The following is a 16,765-nucleotide window of genomic DNA, read 5'->3' on the forward strand; positions in this document are numbered from 1 at the left end:
CATGGCCGCTGAGCCTGCGCGTCCGGAGCCTGTGCTCCGCAACGGGAGAGGTCACAACAGTGTACCGCGTACCACAAAAAAAAAAAAAAAAAATTCAAATCATCCAGTACAATCTAATTTTACAAGCTATTAAGGCCCAGAGAGGCCAAGCATTTGGCCCCAAACCACACAGCTGGTGAGTAGCAGAGCCCAGACCAGAAACCAGCTCTGCCAGCACCCCATGCTGCCCCCTAGTCTATCCTGGACTAGTTCACAGCCTCCAGGGCTCTGCAGCCTTCTGGCCCATCTCAGATGCCTTCTTTGCAGATCAGCACTGGCTGATAGACTTGTACGCGGCGATGGAAATGTTCTGTATCTGCGCCAGCACGGACACATGACGTCGCATTTCAGGTTCAGGGAAACAGGGCCAGTTTGGTGGGGGTGGGAATGGGCAGGGCCTGTGTAGAGAAGGAGAGTGTGAGGAGATGAAACACAGAGAGGAAGAAGGGCAGCAGGTGCAAAGAATCTTGTTTGACATTCCAAGGAATCTTCTAGACCTTAATCCACGGAGAGCCACTGAAGGACTTTATGCCGAGTGATGAGATGCCTGCATCGCAGCCTCCTGGGTCCCCGAGGAGGCACTGCTCCTCTGAGCTCCGTAGCACCTCTGACACCCCAGTCACGCTGGCTCCCGTCATCGTCACCGTCCTACACGAACAGTTTGCTGCCATCTTAGCCTGAAAGAACCTCCCCACACCCTTCCTGGACACGTCTTCCTCTTCCTTCAAGCCTTTGCTCAAGGCCCCAAACAACTTCGCCCAGGTCAGTGCCTCTCCCGTGTCTCCACAGCCTGCCTGGCACGTGGAGGGAGCTTCATAGGCACCGTTCTTAATGTCTCCATCCTTGCTATTGGTCCCCCTTTCTCGGCCCCAGCCCTTCCCAGTCTACTCTCAGCTTCCCAGTCCCCAGTTCTGGGACCCTCAGAAATTCTTTCCACCAAGCTATGGATTGCAAAAAGAGAGAGGGCACTGACCCAGGCAAGGGCATAGGTGTGGGTGTGTATTTTGGAGAGAGGAGGAGAGAGGGGCAGAAAACCTAAGCAGGTTCATCTGGGAAGCTTCCTGGAGAAGAGGCCCGGCCTTCCCATCATGTCCTGGGGTGAGGCTCAGAGTCTTCCTCGCCCGGAGTCCCTGTCTGTCTCGCTAAGAGCCACGTCCCGCCCCAGGGCCCCAGGCAGGCTAGGATGTGCTCACTGGCACATTCATCCAGCAACTATGCGTTGCTGTCCTGCATTATCCCAGGCCTGCCTGGACCAAAGGGGGAAAAGGCACAGACGAGGCACTGAAACTGTGACACGGACGTGCCATTCCCGTAACGCCATCCAGCTGGGCTGCGGGGCCAGGATGCCTCTCCTACCCAGGGCTGAGAGATGGAGGAGCCCTGGACCAGGACTCTCCCAGAGGGACAGGCAGGCAGGGAGGCAAGAAACAAGAGGTGGATGGGAGTGAACAGGAGATACATCAGCTGTTGGGGGGTAGTGACTTGGAGAGAGAAATAGAAGGGAGAGTAGAGAAAAATAAGAAAACTCCCCCTTGCTTCTCTGAGGACCAATTTCAGGGGCCCAAGCCTCCCCCATTCTTACCTCTGGCCAGCCCCTGTCCCTCTTCCACCTTTTCTCGGCCTCCTGGATGATCAGGATTGCCTCCTGTTGCCAGTTACAGGGGACCAGGGGCAAAGGAGGTGGACTCGAGGTGGAAGGTGGGGGATGGAGATTTCTGTCCCTGGACTATGTAAGGATCAACCAGAACAGGGCTCCAGAATCCAAATGGGCACAAGACGCTGTCTCCAGCTGGGGTCACCCAAGCTCATGCCCCACCAGAAGCCCCAAGAAGGTTTGTCTGTGAGTAGATCCAGGAGGGGTTGGGAGACTGCCCACGTACCCAAACATACCCCAGAGAGACTGAAATTTTCGCCCACCCTCCACCTTCCCTCTCCTAACCCCTGCCAGGCTTCCTGCTCCCTGGGGGCCTGAACCCCTAGGAAGTTTGGGCTCCATATCAAGGCCAGGAGAGGGTTATGTCAGGTCCTCGGTTAGGGTGGAAAGTCAGAGGCCCGTACAGTGGACCCCCAAGGATGCTAATTCAGGGGTGCAGGGAGGCATGGGTGAAGCTAGGGTAGGGAAGGAGAGGGGAGGAAGGTGGGTCTGTGTGCTTCTATGGAGTTAGGTTTGGGGCTTTTTTTGCTGCACTTCCTGTTCAGCAGCCAGAGCTGTGACAGCCAAAGACACCTCTGTGACTGCACCCAAGGAAGACTTCTGGGCCAGAGAGGAAGCGGCAGGTGGGACCACATCCCTCTCCCCACACGCAGCGCCCAAGGTTAGCGTGCCCTCCGTGCCTCCAAGAAGACAGGCCACCCGCAAGGAAGGCCGCCCAGTGCTCGGACCCCAGAGACTGCCCTGCAAGGCCAGCCTCGAAGCCAGGGACTGTGACTTGTCAACACGCAGGGGCTGACGGAGGTCAGCAGAAGTCAGCAAGAAACAGCAGACTTGAGTTATCCAAAGGTGCTCTGGAGAATTGAGCATCCAGCTTAAAGACAGTTAGGTGGAATCGAGCCCCAGATGGTAAGAAGACAGCTACCTTTTCTGTCCCACTCTGCCCTTTCCAGGAGTCACCTGGCTTAGAGGCTAAGACAAGAGGAAGGGCTCATAATTCCAATTGTCTGGGTTCAAATCCATTCCTTATAAATTGCTATCAACAGACCAGACACTCAACCCCTCGGAGCCTCAGCTTCCTCCTCTGTAAATAGCGGCTGATGAGAATTAAAGTGTCTGCAAACGATGAGTGTCTTGAGGATTAGAGGAGCTAATCCATGTAAAGCACTGGGGACATACATGACACGTCTGCCGCTATTTTGGCACCAGCAGGGCCCATATGCCTTTGTCTGCCCTCCCCACTCCCCGCAGAGCACACGCGGGTAGTCAGGGTTGGGGCGGGCGGGGTGCTGAGTTCCACCACATGTAATTCAGATACCAGGTCAGGGAGGCAGGTGGGCGCTGCATGCGGGAGGGGAAGCACGTGTCAGGAGGGGTTGGGAGACTGCCCAGGTACCCAAACTTACCCCAGAGACACTGCACAGACACCCCTGCGGTGACCCCATCACCCAGAAGTGTCTCAGCAGCCCACCCCCAGCATCAGAGCCTGGGATCCAGCCTCAGGATAGACTCGTGCCCTCGGGGCAGATCCCCGTGCCCCCGTGGAGCCAGAAATGCCCACTGTGTAGGACGGAGGTCTGGCCTGGGAGGCAGGAGGCCTGGAAGGGGGCGATGTGACCCGGGCAGGAGCTCCCATCTCCAGCCTGTCTCCCCCTCCAGTCCCAGAGATCTCTCCACCCTGACCACCGGAGTCTCTTCCAGACACTCTCCTCTCTCTGCTGTAGCCCCACCACCTAGGGTGGTGCACCACGTCCAGGGAGGGCACACAGAGCCATCCAGCCAGGGCCAGAGCACCCAGGGACATGGAAGGAAGGAAGAGACAGGCCCAGGAGAGCTGGAAAGTCCCTGGAAGTGGAAGAGCGGGGCCACCAGAACTTCAGGAAGGCAGGAGGCAGTGCCCTGGGCTGGCCAAACCCCCTACCACCCCATCAGAGGCTCTGCGGGAGCAAATCAGTGTCTTTTCTACTTACACTTCAGAGTTAAGATGAAACCAGGGCAGGAGAAGGAGAAGAGGGGCAGGAGGAATGGGAAGAAGGGGGAGGAAGGAGGCAGGGGCACCTTCTCATAGCCCTTGAGGCAGAGCTGCACTTGATCCTGGCCATCTCCCCCTCAGGCTCAGATCCTGGAAGGTGGGCTCGGGTCTCAGCCACCATCCATGGAGGGCTTGGTACCCAGCCCTCTCCCAAGTTCTCTGCATATACCGCCTCCTGTGGGGTTGGTATCTTCATCCTGATTTTACACGCTAGGACAGAAGTCAAGGAACATGCCAGAGGCCACACCAGTGGTGAGCAGCCAGGCTGAGTCTTTTCTTTTTTTTTTTAGGTTTGGGCAGGGATGACGTTTTAATTTATTTGTTTGTTTGTTTATCTGGTTGCGCAGGGTCTTAGTTGCGGCAGGCAGTCACCTTCGTTGTGGGATGCGAACTCTTAGTTGCGGCCTGCATGTGGGATCTAGTTCCCTGGCCTGGGCCCCCTGCATTGGGAGCACAGAGTCTTACCCACTGCACCACCAGGGAAGTCCCCATGCTGAGTCTTGAACCAAGTCTCACTGGTCCAAAGCTACATGACCTTGACCGTCTATTTCCTCTCCAGCCCCTCAGACGGTGGAATGCACACAGTAGGTGCTCAATAAATAATAGATCAAAGGCAGGAAGGAGGGAGAGCAGGAGGAAGAAAGGAAGAGGAGAAGATAAGCGGGGGAGACTCTTGCGCATGTAGAAAATAAACAGTCAAGGTGCTGTTTTCCAATGCCAGGCTGGCCCGGTGCCCAGGACGGCTGCCCTACACTCAGGAGCCCAGGGCCTGCGCTTGCCTCATCTTTTCCAGAAATATGTAAGCCTAGATACGTCAGGCTTCAGGTATGCAGTGAGGTCTTTGGTTAGAGGCATAGCTCTCTCTCTCTCTCTCTCTCTCTCTCTCTTCTCTCTCTCTCCTTCTTTGTTGAATCTGCCTTTCCTCTGGCTACCACCCGACCCCCACCCAGCCAGCCAGCCCAGCTATGTCCCTCTCCCCTGGAGCCAGGTCTGGCTTGGTTGGGAGGTCTATGAACAGCCCCCCCTCAGCAAGGCAGATCCCTGCCCCGGGAGGAGATGGGTACATGGTGCCGGGGGAGGGGCAGGAACCACATCATCTAACAGGTTGGTCAGGCTGGGAGGTGTCACGCCTTCGTGGAGCTAATGAGCACTGTGTGACAGGTGTCTTCTCCTCAGTCCCCAGCCTGCCCTGCCTGCGACCGGAGCCAGCTGCTGCCACCCCTCAAAGGCTCGCTCACCCATCCCTGCGCCCTGCCCGCTCTGGGTCCCAGAGGCTGCAATGGCCTGCCGCTCCTGCATCGTCGGCTCCGGCAACCTCAACAGCTGTGTTGTGACCCAGGCAAGCAGTCCCTGGCCTGGGACCTCCGGCTGGAGCAATTACAGGGCCCCCGAGCTGGGCTTCAGCTCCAGCAGCCTCACAGGCTGCCTGACAGCTAGCACCATCCCCAAGGTGACCGTGAACCCCAGCCTGCTGGTACCTCTGGACCTCAAGGTGGACCCAGCCATCCAGCAGCAGAAGAGCCAGAAGAAGGAGGAAATGAAGGTCCTCAATGATAAATTTGCCACCCTGATTGGCAAGGTGAGCAAAACGTGTGGAGGGGCTGTCTCAAAACTAAGCCCTGGGCAGGTGGCTGAGCTCTGTATTTCCCAAGCATCACGTCCCACGCCCGGCCCCAGCCAATGGGAAGCCGGCACTGCTAAGTCCTCAGGCTAGCTCTGAGTGGAGAGATGGGGAGGGAAGTCCCTGCGCCATCCTGACGTGGGGGAGAAAGGGACCCCAGAATGGCCTCTGAGGGGTGTCAGGATAATAATGTGCCGCATGGCCTGGGCTCACCCTCCCTCCCGGGCATGGACCAGGGAGGAGGGGCTCTGAGGGTGACCAAGAGGATGCCCCCTCATAGGAATGGCCGATGGGGGCACAGGCTGCAGTCCGACTCCAAGGTAGATGGACAGGGCCCACCTTCCTGTCCACGCTGCTGGCTCTGTTCAGCTTCCCAGGGTCAGAAACACCGGCAAGGGCCGGGGGTGGGGGGGGCGTGCGGGAAGGCCAGAAGGAGGCTGCAGAATGGGGCTGCAGCTGTGGCTCAGAAACAGGTGGCCAGCCAGTCCTCCGGGCACCCACCTGAGTAGAGGGATTGAGTCCCTGGCACCCCACTTCCTGGACCCCACTGCCACGGCCAGCATGCCGGTCTAGACGGGCACTGGTGTCCATCTCCGGCCCAGGGCAAGGGCTTCAAGGGCTCCAAGGAAGTCCTGTCTACCTCCCAAACCCGGTCCTCACTCACCTCCTCCAAGAACCTCCCCTAACCAGCTCTCTCAGCTCTGCTCCCTGCCGCCCTGCCCGAGAATAATAGTCAGATAGTAACAGCTACTGATCATTAACAGCTCATCGTGTGCCAGGAACTGTGCTGGGTTCTTTACATATTTATCTCAATTTCCCTCAACCTTAGGAAAGAAGTCATTTTCATGGCCATTTTACAGATAAGGAAAACTCAACTTTCTTGCCCCCACCCCCCACCCTTCTGCCCCTGGCTGGGTCCTTCTCTTCCCCTCCCTCTCCCAGCCTCTGTGTCCCTCTGTACTTCCACTAGGTGGGCACTCACAGAGAGGGGAAGAGGAAGAGCACCGGCCTGTGCTCTGCGCACACCACCCAGCACTCCACAGTGGCTAGCTCCCCGCCCCTGTGTAGATGGGGAGACACAGCAGCCCAGGGGTGAAGTGCCTTGCCCAAGGTCACACAACCAGCAAGGGTACCGTCTGGACTTGAACTCAGGTCTGTGAGACACGAAGCCAGTAGCCTCTGAGGTGGGAGTCATTTCTCCCCGGCCCCCTCCCCCGCATTCACGTGTCCAGACCAGCATTCCTGCGCCCACACCTGAGGTGCCTGGGGTAGGGGTGTGGAGGGGAAATGACAACTGGAGGACAACCATCCTAGGAGAAGAGCCCGCTGCCCTGGGAAGGCAGGTCCCTGCAGAGCCACCTCCTCTCCAAGTACAGCTTAATCCCTTAGAAGGAATGTCTCATGAGCTACGTCATTTGGCGCGGATGGGTGGCTTTCTCCCTGAACGCCAGGGCTGATATCACCCTGTGCCTTTCCCCCATGGGGACAGGAGGGGTGTGTAGGCACAGGGAGGGGCCCGAGGGGTCTGGGTTCTGTTCCCAGGGCCAGGGCGATGCCCTCTAAGATCTTCAGAAGAACTGGAGCTTCCCAATCCGCAATTCAAGCCTTGGCCTTGAGGGTGGTGCTCTTAAGGGTGGGACGCAGGCGGCCGGGGTGCCAGCCCCCTGGGAAGCTGATCGCTGGGGCTCTGCCCAAGGAGTCTCAGCTGATCCACCAACTCTATGGAGAAGGTCTGTTATTAGCTCAAATCCCTCCTTGTAAAGACCGTGAGGGCCCAAGTGGAAGCAAGCAGGGGTTAAGAATGTGAAACCTGGAGTCGCGTTGCTGGGTTTGAATCCTGGCTTCACCTCTGACCGGCTGCGTAATCTCAGGCAAATTATTTAACCTCTCTGTGCCTCAGTACACATCGGTGTAATGGGCTTGTCAAACGGGATCATTTTGGAAAAGCATTTATAAAGCCCTTACCAGGTACCAGGTGCATTCTGTTTGTTATATTAAAAATACCATAAATGGGCCCAGCCCAGGGAACTCTTGAACCCTTTTAGTCCCTTCCAGGCAGGAGGGAGCCTGGGAAGAGGAAGGGAAGATCCCTGATGGAGGGAGGGGTGGAGGAGCTTCGTGGGTAGGGGTGCAGCACGGGGCTGGAAAGAGATGCACGAGCCGGGGGATGAGATGCCATCGCCAGTGGAGGGGTGGGCTCTAGGCAAAGAGAAGAGACAGGCAGGGCCACCCTCCAGCTCCACATCCCCTTCTGGGCCCTCTGAGGCACCGAGAGAAATCAGAGAGCACTGAGGAGGAGGAGGAAGAGGGAGAGGGTTGGCGGGGAGACCCCCAGGAGTCCACCGAGGGGCCCTGGAGCAATGCTAATTCTTCCACTTGCAGGCTGTGTTTCCTTGGGCAAGGCACTTGCCCTCTCTTCAGACTGCACTTCCCTGCTCTGCTCCTGCCCTGAGGGTAGCCCTGAGCTCACGCCAGTGGAGGGACTGGTAGAGCTGCAGCCATGAAGGAGGGGGGTGGGGAGCAGCGGGAGAGGAGGCCGAGGGAGGAAGGGAGAGGGCAACGCCCACATCCAGCAGAGGCTGCTGGCTGGGCCCTCTCACCTTCACATACAGACACCAGAGGGGACGGAGGCGGGCCAAGAGGAAGGACTACCAGCGGCGCCCAAGGAGGCTATAGAGAGGGAATCCCAGAGGGGTGGTAAAATGCCTGGGGACAGAGTTGGGCACAGTGTCTTCCCTTGGTCTGTGTGGCCTCTGGAAGTCACCAGAGCCATCCGGCACCTGCACCTGCACGGCGGGACGGCACAAACCAGCCCTTCCTGACGAAGAGACCCTGAGGCTCCTTAGGCAAAGCCAAGCTCTGGCTGGAGGCAGAGGATGTGACACCAAGCCTGCAAGCCCCAGAGGAATCGCTCTCAACGCCCACCTGCCTGGAGTGTGGGCCATGGGCTGGGGAAGTGAAGCCTCCCAGGCGGTCAGCCCCCCTCGTCAGAGGGGGGCCCCGGCCCAGCCCAGGCTGCTCAGCTCCCTCCACAAAAAGCACATCTCTCCCCAGCCTCGTCTGGGCCTGCTTTTCAGCAGGGCGGCCCAGGACCCTGGAGTTGGGTCACGGTGAGTTCTGTGCTTCTGAGCCTCAGTTTCTTCATCTGTAAAATGGGAAGCAGGTAGACCAGGGGCTTGCTCTCTGAGGCTCCTCCTAGAGCTGCCGCCTGTGATCTAAGGGCAGGGGTCAGCCAGGACGGGGAGGAAGGGGAATGCGAGGGGAGTGCTCGGCAGCCTTGACAGGTTGGAAGCAGTTAACCGGGCACCTCACAGGGTGCCAGGATTTCCTGCCTTCCCAAGGCCTTTGTCCTGAGAGGGAGGAGCCCTTCTGCAGGGAAGTTTCTGGGTGGGGGATGAGTTTCCATCCCCACCCACTGAGACAACAAGCAACTCCCCCAAGGGCAGCAGGGGGAGGGGGCTTCCCTGGATCCCCCAGAGGCAAAAGTGCCCTTGGACTGGCTGGCCAAATGCACACCATCTCCCAGCAGGCAAGTACTAGAGCATAGGGGATTGAGGTTAGACTAAGGGAAGGACTTCCTGGTCTAAAGCGTTTTTTGGTTGCTTATGGGTGGAGGAAGGAGCCTCACATCTCTCCTCTCACCCCACCCCCAGTATAAACATGGGGCTCTTACTTGTCAAAACACAGGGAAGGTGGAGTGAGCAGAAACCTGCCCTCACCCCCACCCAGCAATCCCTCACACACACAAGCAGGACAGAAACTCTCTTGACTGCATCCCTACTGAACCTGTTTGATGGCGATGACAGCAAACTGTAGGCTTAAAGTCAGCTTCAAGCAGAATTTACCGGTACCAATGGGAGTTAGGAGGGGAATGACAGCCCACAAATGCCATCGTCCAGTGTTCCCGCTGGTGTTGTCTGCTGCAAGGGTCAAAGGGGCCTTCCCCAGAGCATCAGAGTATCTCAGGGAAACCCGGGAATGTGGGTAGGACAGACGGAGAGGTAAGCCCACCTGGCACCCAAATTCAGGAGGAACAGGACCACGAATGTCCAGAGCAGGCAGCTGCCATCAGATGGGCCTGTCTGTGCAGCTTGGCCACCGAGTTGCTCTGGACACCCTGGACAAGTGACCTGACGGCACTGGGTCCCTATCTCCTCCTCTGTGTATGAAGGGTATAGACCAGCTGATCCAAAAGGCTCCTGGCTGTGGTTCTGGCTCTTTCAGGATGTGATTCTGGGAGCTGATGCCAGCCGTGGACGGGAGGAGGTCCAGCTACTTGCCTGTGGTCATAGGGAACCTCACCAGGCTCGCTGTGACAACATCCTCACGACAACAGCCTGCACTGTCCAGGAGCCTAGCCCCAGCCACCCGTCTTGCCTCGGTGGCTTACCCGCCTCCCGGGCTCTGACGGGCTAGGGACCCCAAGAGACAAACAGATGGCTCTCAGTCTGATAGGGAGCGTGGGAGATCAGGACAAACGAGGAGCAGATAAACCGAGGGCCCGAATACTGGAGGGAAGAGGGGAGGCGGCTGGGAGCATGTTGGGGAGGGGCTGGGAAGATGGGAAGGAGGGTGAGTGCCCGAGAAAGGCTGGGCCTGGAGAGGACAGGCGGGCTGGGGAAGAGGCCCGGGGAGCCCCCAGGCTGCACTGGGCCGAACTGGGTGGAGGGAAGGAGAGGACTCGGGAGGGACCCTGCCAATCTGCCAGTGGCTGGGGTGGGAGCTGTAGGAGCCCCTGCAGAAGTCTGAGCAGGAGAGTGTGAAGGACGAAGAGTTTGAAAGGAGCCCTGGGCCCAGAGCCCTCCCAGTCTTTGTCCTCAAGGCAAGACCGGCCCTAACTAGAGGCAGAAGGCAGCCCAGCAAGGGCAGCTGGGTCCCAGGGCCTGCAGAGACCTTGCAGCCGACCGGAGGCCTATGCTGCAGTGGTTCAAACATCCTAAACCCAAACTGCCTGGATTCTGCACCTGGCCCTGCCACTTGCTAATTGTGTGACCTTGGGCAAGTTATTTCACCTCCCTGTACGCTGTTTCGTTGTCTGTAAAGTGCAGCTGAAAATAATACCTACCCCATCGGGTTGTTTGGGGATTTAATGCGTTAAAGGTGTCCAGCAAGTAGAACGAGGCCTGGCGCACAGGAGCCAGAGGAGCATTTGCTATTTGCTGCTCCAAAGCACATCACTGGGTTTTTCTCTCCGCAGGTGGGCAGGGCAGGTGACATCATCCCTGACTTCTAGCTGGGGAAACTGAGGCTTGGAGAGGCTACAAGTCCAGGGTTGTCGGGGATTAGCATTTAATAACTAACCAGGCCCTACCCTGCTGAGTTTCCAAGGCAAGATGAGACCGGCTTGCCGAGGTGGGCGTCAGACAGGCCTCTGACACCCCACGTTCCCTGGGGTCTCCCACCCAAGCCCCAGGCAGGCCTGGAGAGCCTGTCACATGTGGGCACGTTCACAGCTTAGTCTCCCTTCCCTCACCTCCTTGGCCCTGCCCCTCCCATAGGAAACCTTGGCTAATTGTCTCCACCTCCCTGGGATTCTCGGATTCCATCCTTATCTCTCCAGATGCCACCTGAAGGCTCTGAGTGAGGGCCCCGGGCGGGTGTGCTCCGAGCAGATGAGCTGCCACTTCGCATGGAGGCCCCGGGAAGGGGCGTGAGCTGGCTGGGCCGCACCTGGCCCTCTCACGGCAGCCCTTCCGCTCTCCCAGGTGCAAGCCCTGGAGCAGCGCAACCAGCTGCTGGAGACCCGCTGGCGCTTCCTGCAGAGCCGGGACTCGGCAGCCTTCGACCTTGGACACCTCTACGAGGAGTACCAGGGCCGACTGCAGGAGGAACTGCGCAAAGTGAACCAGGAGGGGGCCCAGCTTGAGGCCAAACTGCTGCAGCAGCTTGAGATGGTGAAGGAGTTTCAGATCAGGTAGGGGGAGCCCTACGAGGGATGTGGGCCTGGACTGAGGCTGAGGACCAGCCTGCACCCAGGTGCAAGGTCTGGGAGCCCAGGCCAGAAAAAGAGGAAACTTCTTTAAAAAACAATTCTTTAGTCCACACTTACTTATTGAAGACCTACAATGTGCTAGCGGTGCTCTAAATATTGGGAGGATATGACAGTGAAGCTACAGTTACCCCCCAAATAGTGACCCTTACGACGAAGCCAGTCTCACGCTCGCTGACAGCCAAGCCCCGTGCTTGCTGGCCCCTGGGCACTGTCACAGCTCGCATCCCCATCCCCTCCTCTTGTGCCCATAAACACACTGGCTCTCGGCCACATGACCCTCTGGCAATGGGAAGTTGTGTCACTAGCTAGAGCAACAGATGGGCTCCTGCTTTGAATGTAGCTTGGGATTTTGATCTCGGACGGGCAAGAGAAGGGGGCGGGTGCAGGCAGGGAGCAGAAACGATGGGGTTTGTTTGCACAAGGAAACAACCCCCTAGACGTAATGCGTGCCTGACCTCAATGGTGGACTTGGGATCTAGAGAGAGATGAGGAAAACAGCCCCAGCCTGCAGGATGTTTATATAACTCAGACAGAGGGACAAGCAGCTGGCAAGCAGTACGGCCCAGTGGTTAAGGGCCCAGGCTTGGGCATGACTATGTCCTGTGGAAGGGGGTTACACCCTGCCCACACCCCTCATTAGCTCTGTGACCTCGGGCAAGCGGCCTCACACGTGAACCCCAGTCTCCTCCCGTGTGGAGTGGGAACGGTGATGGTTGATGCCAAGCCAAGGCTGGTGTGAGGAGGAAGCCGAGAGTTCAGCGTGGTGCCTGGGGCTGAGAAACGGCCACTTTTCTGACCCCTAAAAGGCTGAGTGCCCAGCACACAGCGGTCCTTGACTCGGGCTTGCTGAGCTGAATCAGCCAGTCTAGAAAGGCAGACCAGTTACTTCGGTAGCTCAGAGGAGAGGCGACCCTTTCTGACCGGACAACGGCCACAGCTTCAAGGACAAGGAGGCTGGGCAGAGCAGAGAGGCCGGTCTCCTTGCAAGGAGGCCCCCGGCCAGGGTGAGGGGAGGACAGGGTGCAGTTGAGCCCACACCTTCCTCCGGCAGGGCTTGGGCCAGACCCCAGGCCAGTGATCTGAGGCGAGGCCCAAAGCCTCCAGAGTCAGAGGGTGGAGGCAGCCTGTCAGGAGTCCGGGGACCTGGCTCAGCTTTTGCCCACCGCCTCTCCACATGGCCTCCCCTGCTCAGACCACATTCAGAGGGGGAGGGTCACACAGGGAGCTCTCCCCTCTCTGGGGACCTCAGTTTCCTCTTCTGTGGATCTGGCTGGAACTTCCCAGCCAACTGGCACGATCTGCAGCCCTGGCCTGGGCTGGTCCTCGGGGCTGGGCCCTTTCTGACCTGGGGGCCACCTCTCCCCCAAGCCCTGCCCTCCCAGGTCCTAGGGAAACACACAGGGAATCTGATCGCTCATTCTGACGGTGACAAGGCAAATCATATTGGTGCACCAGAGCCCACGACTCATTTCACTGATACCTAGCAGGTCTTTGGCCCTCAAAGGAGCAGAGAATGGCAGAGCTGGATGGCAGCTTGGATCCTCCTTTTATGGGGAAGGAAACAGAGGCCCAGAGAGGGCGGGGGCTTGTCCTCAGTCACATAGCCATGCATACTGAGTCCCATCCCTAACCTCACAAGCTCCCGGGTGAAGCTGCTCCCGTGACAGCAGCCAGATCACATCCACAGAGGCACTTTGTAACTGGAAGTTCTGTACAAACACTACTTGTTGTCTTAATCTGGCTCAGCCCCCCTCATCTGGCCTGCTGCCTGGTTTGCATCTGCTGCCTGATTTTACTATTTAGGCTCAGGGCCTCTCTTCCCCTCTCTGGGTAGGGAACCCACCTGAGTTGGGGGAGCTAAGGCTGGAGGGTTTCTGGGTCTGCGGGCCAGAGCCACAGAAGCTGAAGCCTGGCTGTGCAAAGCCCGGGGGCCCCCAGGAGCCAGGAGACGCCAGGCCAAGCCCTGACAGGGAGGGGTGTGCCTTGACTCTACAAGGCCGATGAGATCAGCTTCACTCCTAGAAATAAACAAGTTTGGTGGGGGGAGGTATGGGTGTGACAAGCTGAAAAGGGCTAAGAACGGTTTTGGGAGCCAGTGGCTGACAGGCTGGCAGGGGATTGGTGGTGAATGGGGGGACATGGCATCACATAAGCCTCTATAGGAATGGAGACTTCCGAAAGCTTTGATGTAGCAGGGACCCCAAGGATCAGCTAGCTAACCCCTCTATTTACTAAGGATGAAGCAGAGGCCCAGCAAGGGGAAGCAATTTGCCCAAGGCCACACAGCAAGTGACTCAGGAATGTCGCGTACGATTGTGTAAGCTGTCTGCTGCACGAGAGCATCCGTTTGAGGGGGTGAACTGGAATTGAAATGCAGTGGAGTCAATGAGAAGGGGCCTGGAAGGCTGCACAGAAGGCTGGGAAGGGCAGTGAGGGGTAAAAAGGAGGTTTGGCACCTCGGAGGGCTCCCCACTGGACAGTTCTCCCCAAGGTCCTGCACCCAGGCTGGCAGAACTCTGCTATCCAGAGAAGGCGGAGAAGGGGAGAGGCTGGACACAGAGCGTACGTGGGGAGGGCCAGTCAATGGGAGCTCAGCTTGGGGCTCCCCAGACCCCTGTCCCCAACTCAGGAGGCCCCCAGATTCCAGAGGGAAGCCTCTTCAAGTCAGATTTGTGAAGGATGTGCAGAGAACTGCCCCCTCCCTCGCCTGCAGTGAGGATTCCTGGGGTTTCTTTCTGGAAATGCTGAGACAGAGGGGCTGAGGGCCGGGGCGTGGTGTTGGAGAGGAGGGAGCTTGTGGTAATAATAATAGCAGTAGCTTTAGTGGGTGTCACGCACCGTTGTAAACACTTTATGTATTAACTTATTTAATACTCACGACATCAACATTATCATGACAAAGGCACACAGAAGTAGCCTATCCAAGGTCACACAGCTAGTTAGCAAGACAGCGAAGAATTGAACCCAAACAGTCTGGCTCTGGAGCCCCATGCTTAACCAGCACACTACACAAGCCTCCAAGCCCCTCTCTGTGCCTCCATTTCCTCATCTGTGAAATGGGACCAACAGGACATCCCTGGCTGGCAGCTCTGAGGGTCACAGGAGGGGGTGCAAGTAAAGCTTCTAGGGCATTTTGTTTGCCCTGGCAGGCCCCAGATTGCAGACCAGTCTCCCTGGGCCTCCCCACCACCCTGTCCCCATGACCCGTACTCTCAGAGTCCTTCCGAACTCTCGGAAGCCGAGGCAGTGACCGGGGAGAGTGCAGGCCCTCAGCACACTGAGTTCCAGAGACCCAAGTGCCCCATGGGCTCTCACCCGCTGGGGCCTGCTCCCCTGAGTCCCTCAGGGAGGCTGGGGGAAAAGAAGGCCTAGGGGGTGGCAGGTCCAGCTAGTTGACGTGGGCGATGGGTGACGCTGCCCCATCTGTGAGGTCAGGGACTGGGGCAGGCGGGTGGCTGTAATTAGAGCTGCCAGTGATTCAGGCATTCCCTGGAGAGGAGGGGAGAAATCAGGAAGCCACAGAATCCCCACATCCGCTGGGGCAGGCAGGGCTGCAGGTGGGAAGCGTGCAGCTGGCCGACCCCAACCCCAGGGGCCAAGAAAGTAAGGTCAAGGATCCAGGGAGCCCGTCTCCCCATCCAACAGTGTCCTTGTTCCGAATACGAGGTGGACTCGAGTAAGGAAGAGGCACATCTGAGGAGAGAGGGAACCCGCCTTTGTGGAATGCTGGTGGACTTCAGCCCCCGTTCACACACACATGCACCCATGCACGTGCACACGTGCATTCCCCGACAGACAAGCAAGGGGGTGGAGTTACCTGCCCCCAAACACACCGGGGGCCCATCTGACTGCAAAGTCCATGCCCTTCCTGTCCTCCCTCTGCGGGGAAGATGGCCCGGTGTCCTACTGTCTAGCAAAGCAGTGGGGATAAGGGTGGGGCTGCAGGGACAGGTAGAGTTAGGAGAGGATAACGTGTGAGCAAGATGCTCAGAGCAGACTCAACCAAAGGCACAGCTCGTTTGAAACTGAGACTCTCCGGGGAGGAGATGGGAAAAAGATGAGGGAACAAAACGTCAGGGTGAAAGGGCTGCACGATCAGGAGAGGTTTCCTGGAGGAGGTGAATGTGAAGCAGAGCCAGGAAAGGGGCAGATGCCACTGGGAGAGGAATGGCTGATCATCAGGAAGGAGTGAGCCTGGGGAGCGAGATGCCTGCTTCCCCAGAGCCAACACTAGGGTATCGTGGAGGAGGGGCTGCATCCACCTGAAGAAAGGGACCACGTTTTCCTAACTGGCACAAGGCACCAAATGGGACTACAGAGCCCCTGAGCCCCACCCAAGGAGGGTTAAACAAACCCTCACCAAGTCCCACCACATCCAGCTGAGCAGCCCCTCTCTCTCTCTCTGTCTCTCCCTGCCTGCCCCTTCCCTCCCTCCCCACCTCCCAGGTATGAGGATGAGATCTCCAAGCGCACGGACATGGAGTTCACCTCTGTGCAGCTGAAGAAGGTAGCCTCCCCAGCCTGCCCCGGGGGCTCCTTCCTCGTGGACACTCTGCCCTCTTTTGCTCCGGATCCCCAAGCAAAGCCCCCAGAGGCTGAGTCCCAGGACCACAGGCAGAGAGACATGAACCTGTCCCCACCCTGCTTCTTCTGCCAGGCTCTGAGCCAGGTCTCCTCTGGGAATCACCCCCATCTCACCCAGGAAGCAAAGTCCCCCCTACCCCACCCCTGCCCTGGGACCCCTCCATTCCCTCTTCCATCATTCACTGCTGCTCCCACCCCCAGGACCTGGAGGCAGAGTGTCTTCGACGGACAGAACTAGAGACCAAGTTAAAATGCCTGAAGAGCTTTGTGGTACTGATGAAAAGCATCTACGAGCAGGTGAGAAGATGGGGCCAGGGTCCCGCTGAGCCGTGGGTAAGGGATGCAGGGGAGGCAAAGGTGTCCAGCGGGTCGTGGAAACTTCAGCAGGCACTCATTATTGCCGCTGTCAATAATCCAACGTGTCCCCTCGTCACTCATTTCATGGAGTGTGGCAGGTTCCCACAAAGCCTCTCTCAGGGAGAGCCCTGCCTTCATGTGTGCTGGAGCGCTGAGGGCATGCAGGGGACCAGGTACATCAAGGGTCAAGAGGTGGCCTCAGAGCAGGGAACCAGGAGGCCTTGAACAACCGTTCTAATTGAATTAACCTCTCTCTCATCCCCGTAGCCTAACTTGCAGACACCCACAGTTCTAGCTCCGATAGGCCTTCACTGCACCCTCCTCCATTTTGGGGTCAGGCAGGGAAGACCTATAGTCAGATTCTCTGGTTCCCAGACAACACTAGCTCCTGCCAGACAAAAATGACGCAGTAGGGACTTACCTGGCAGTCCAGTGGTTAAGACTCTGCACTTCCACTGCAGGGGGCATGGGTTCGATCCCTGGGGAACT

General features: G+C 58.0%; 1 protein-coding gene across 3 annotated transcripts; it reads left to right on the forward strand.

The window, feature by feature from the left end:
* The first annotated feature begins 333 nt into the window (after positions 1–333).
* Positions 334–16,759, forward strand: LOC102991793 (keratin, type II cytoskeletal 80). 3 transcript variants are annotated; one of them, XM_055083449.1, is made up of 5 exons: positions 334–801; positions 4,899–5,301; positions 11,049–11,257; positions 15,782–15,842; positions 16,121–16,759. In XM_055083449.1, exons 2-5 carry the CDS (start codon positions 5,002–5,004, stop codon positions 16,499–16,501), a joined length of 951 nt encoding a protein of 316 aa, XP_054939424.1. In that variant the 5' UTR covers positions 334–801; positions 4,899–5,001; the 3' UTR covers positions 16,502–16,759. The 3 variants fall into 3 exon arrangements, with proteins under 3 accessions (XP_054939424.1, XP_054939425.1, XP_028342521.1); XM_055083450.1 differs by lacking the exon at positions 334–801 and adding an exon at positions 4,719–4,826; XM_028486720.2 differs by lacking the exon at positions 334–801 and having other exon boundaries at positions 4,856–5,301.
* Positions 16,760–16,765: the final 6 nt, after the last annotated feature.

Source organism: Physeter macrocephalus, unplaced genomic scaffold, assembly GCF_002837175.3.
Source record: "Physeter macrocephalus isolate SW-GA unplaced genomic scaffold, ASM283717v5 random_1086, whole genome shotgun sequence".
Lineage (NCBI taxonomy): Eukaryota > Metazoa > Chordata > Mammalia > Artiodactyla > Physeteridae > Physeter > Physeter macrocephalus.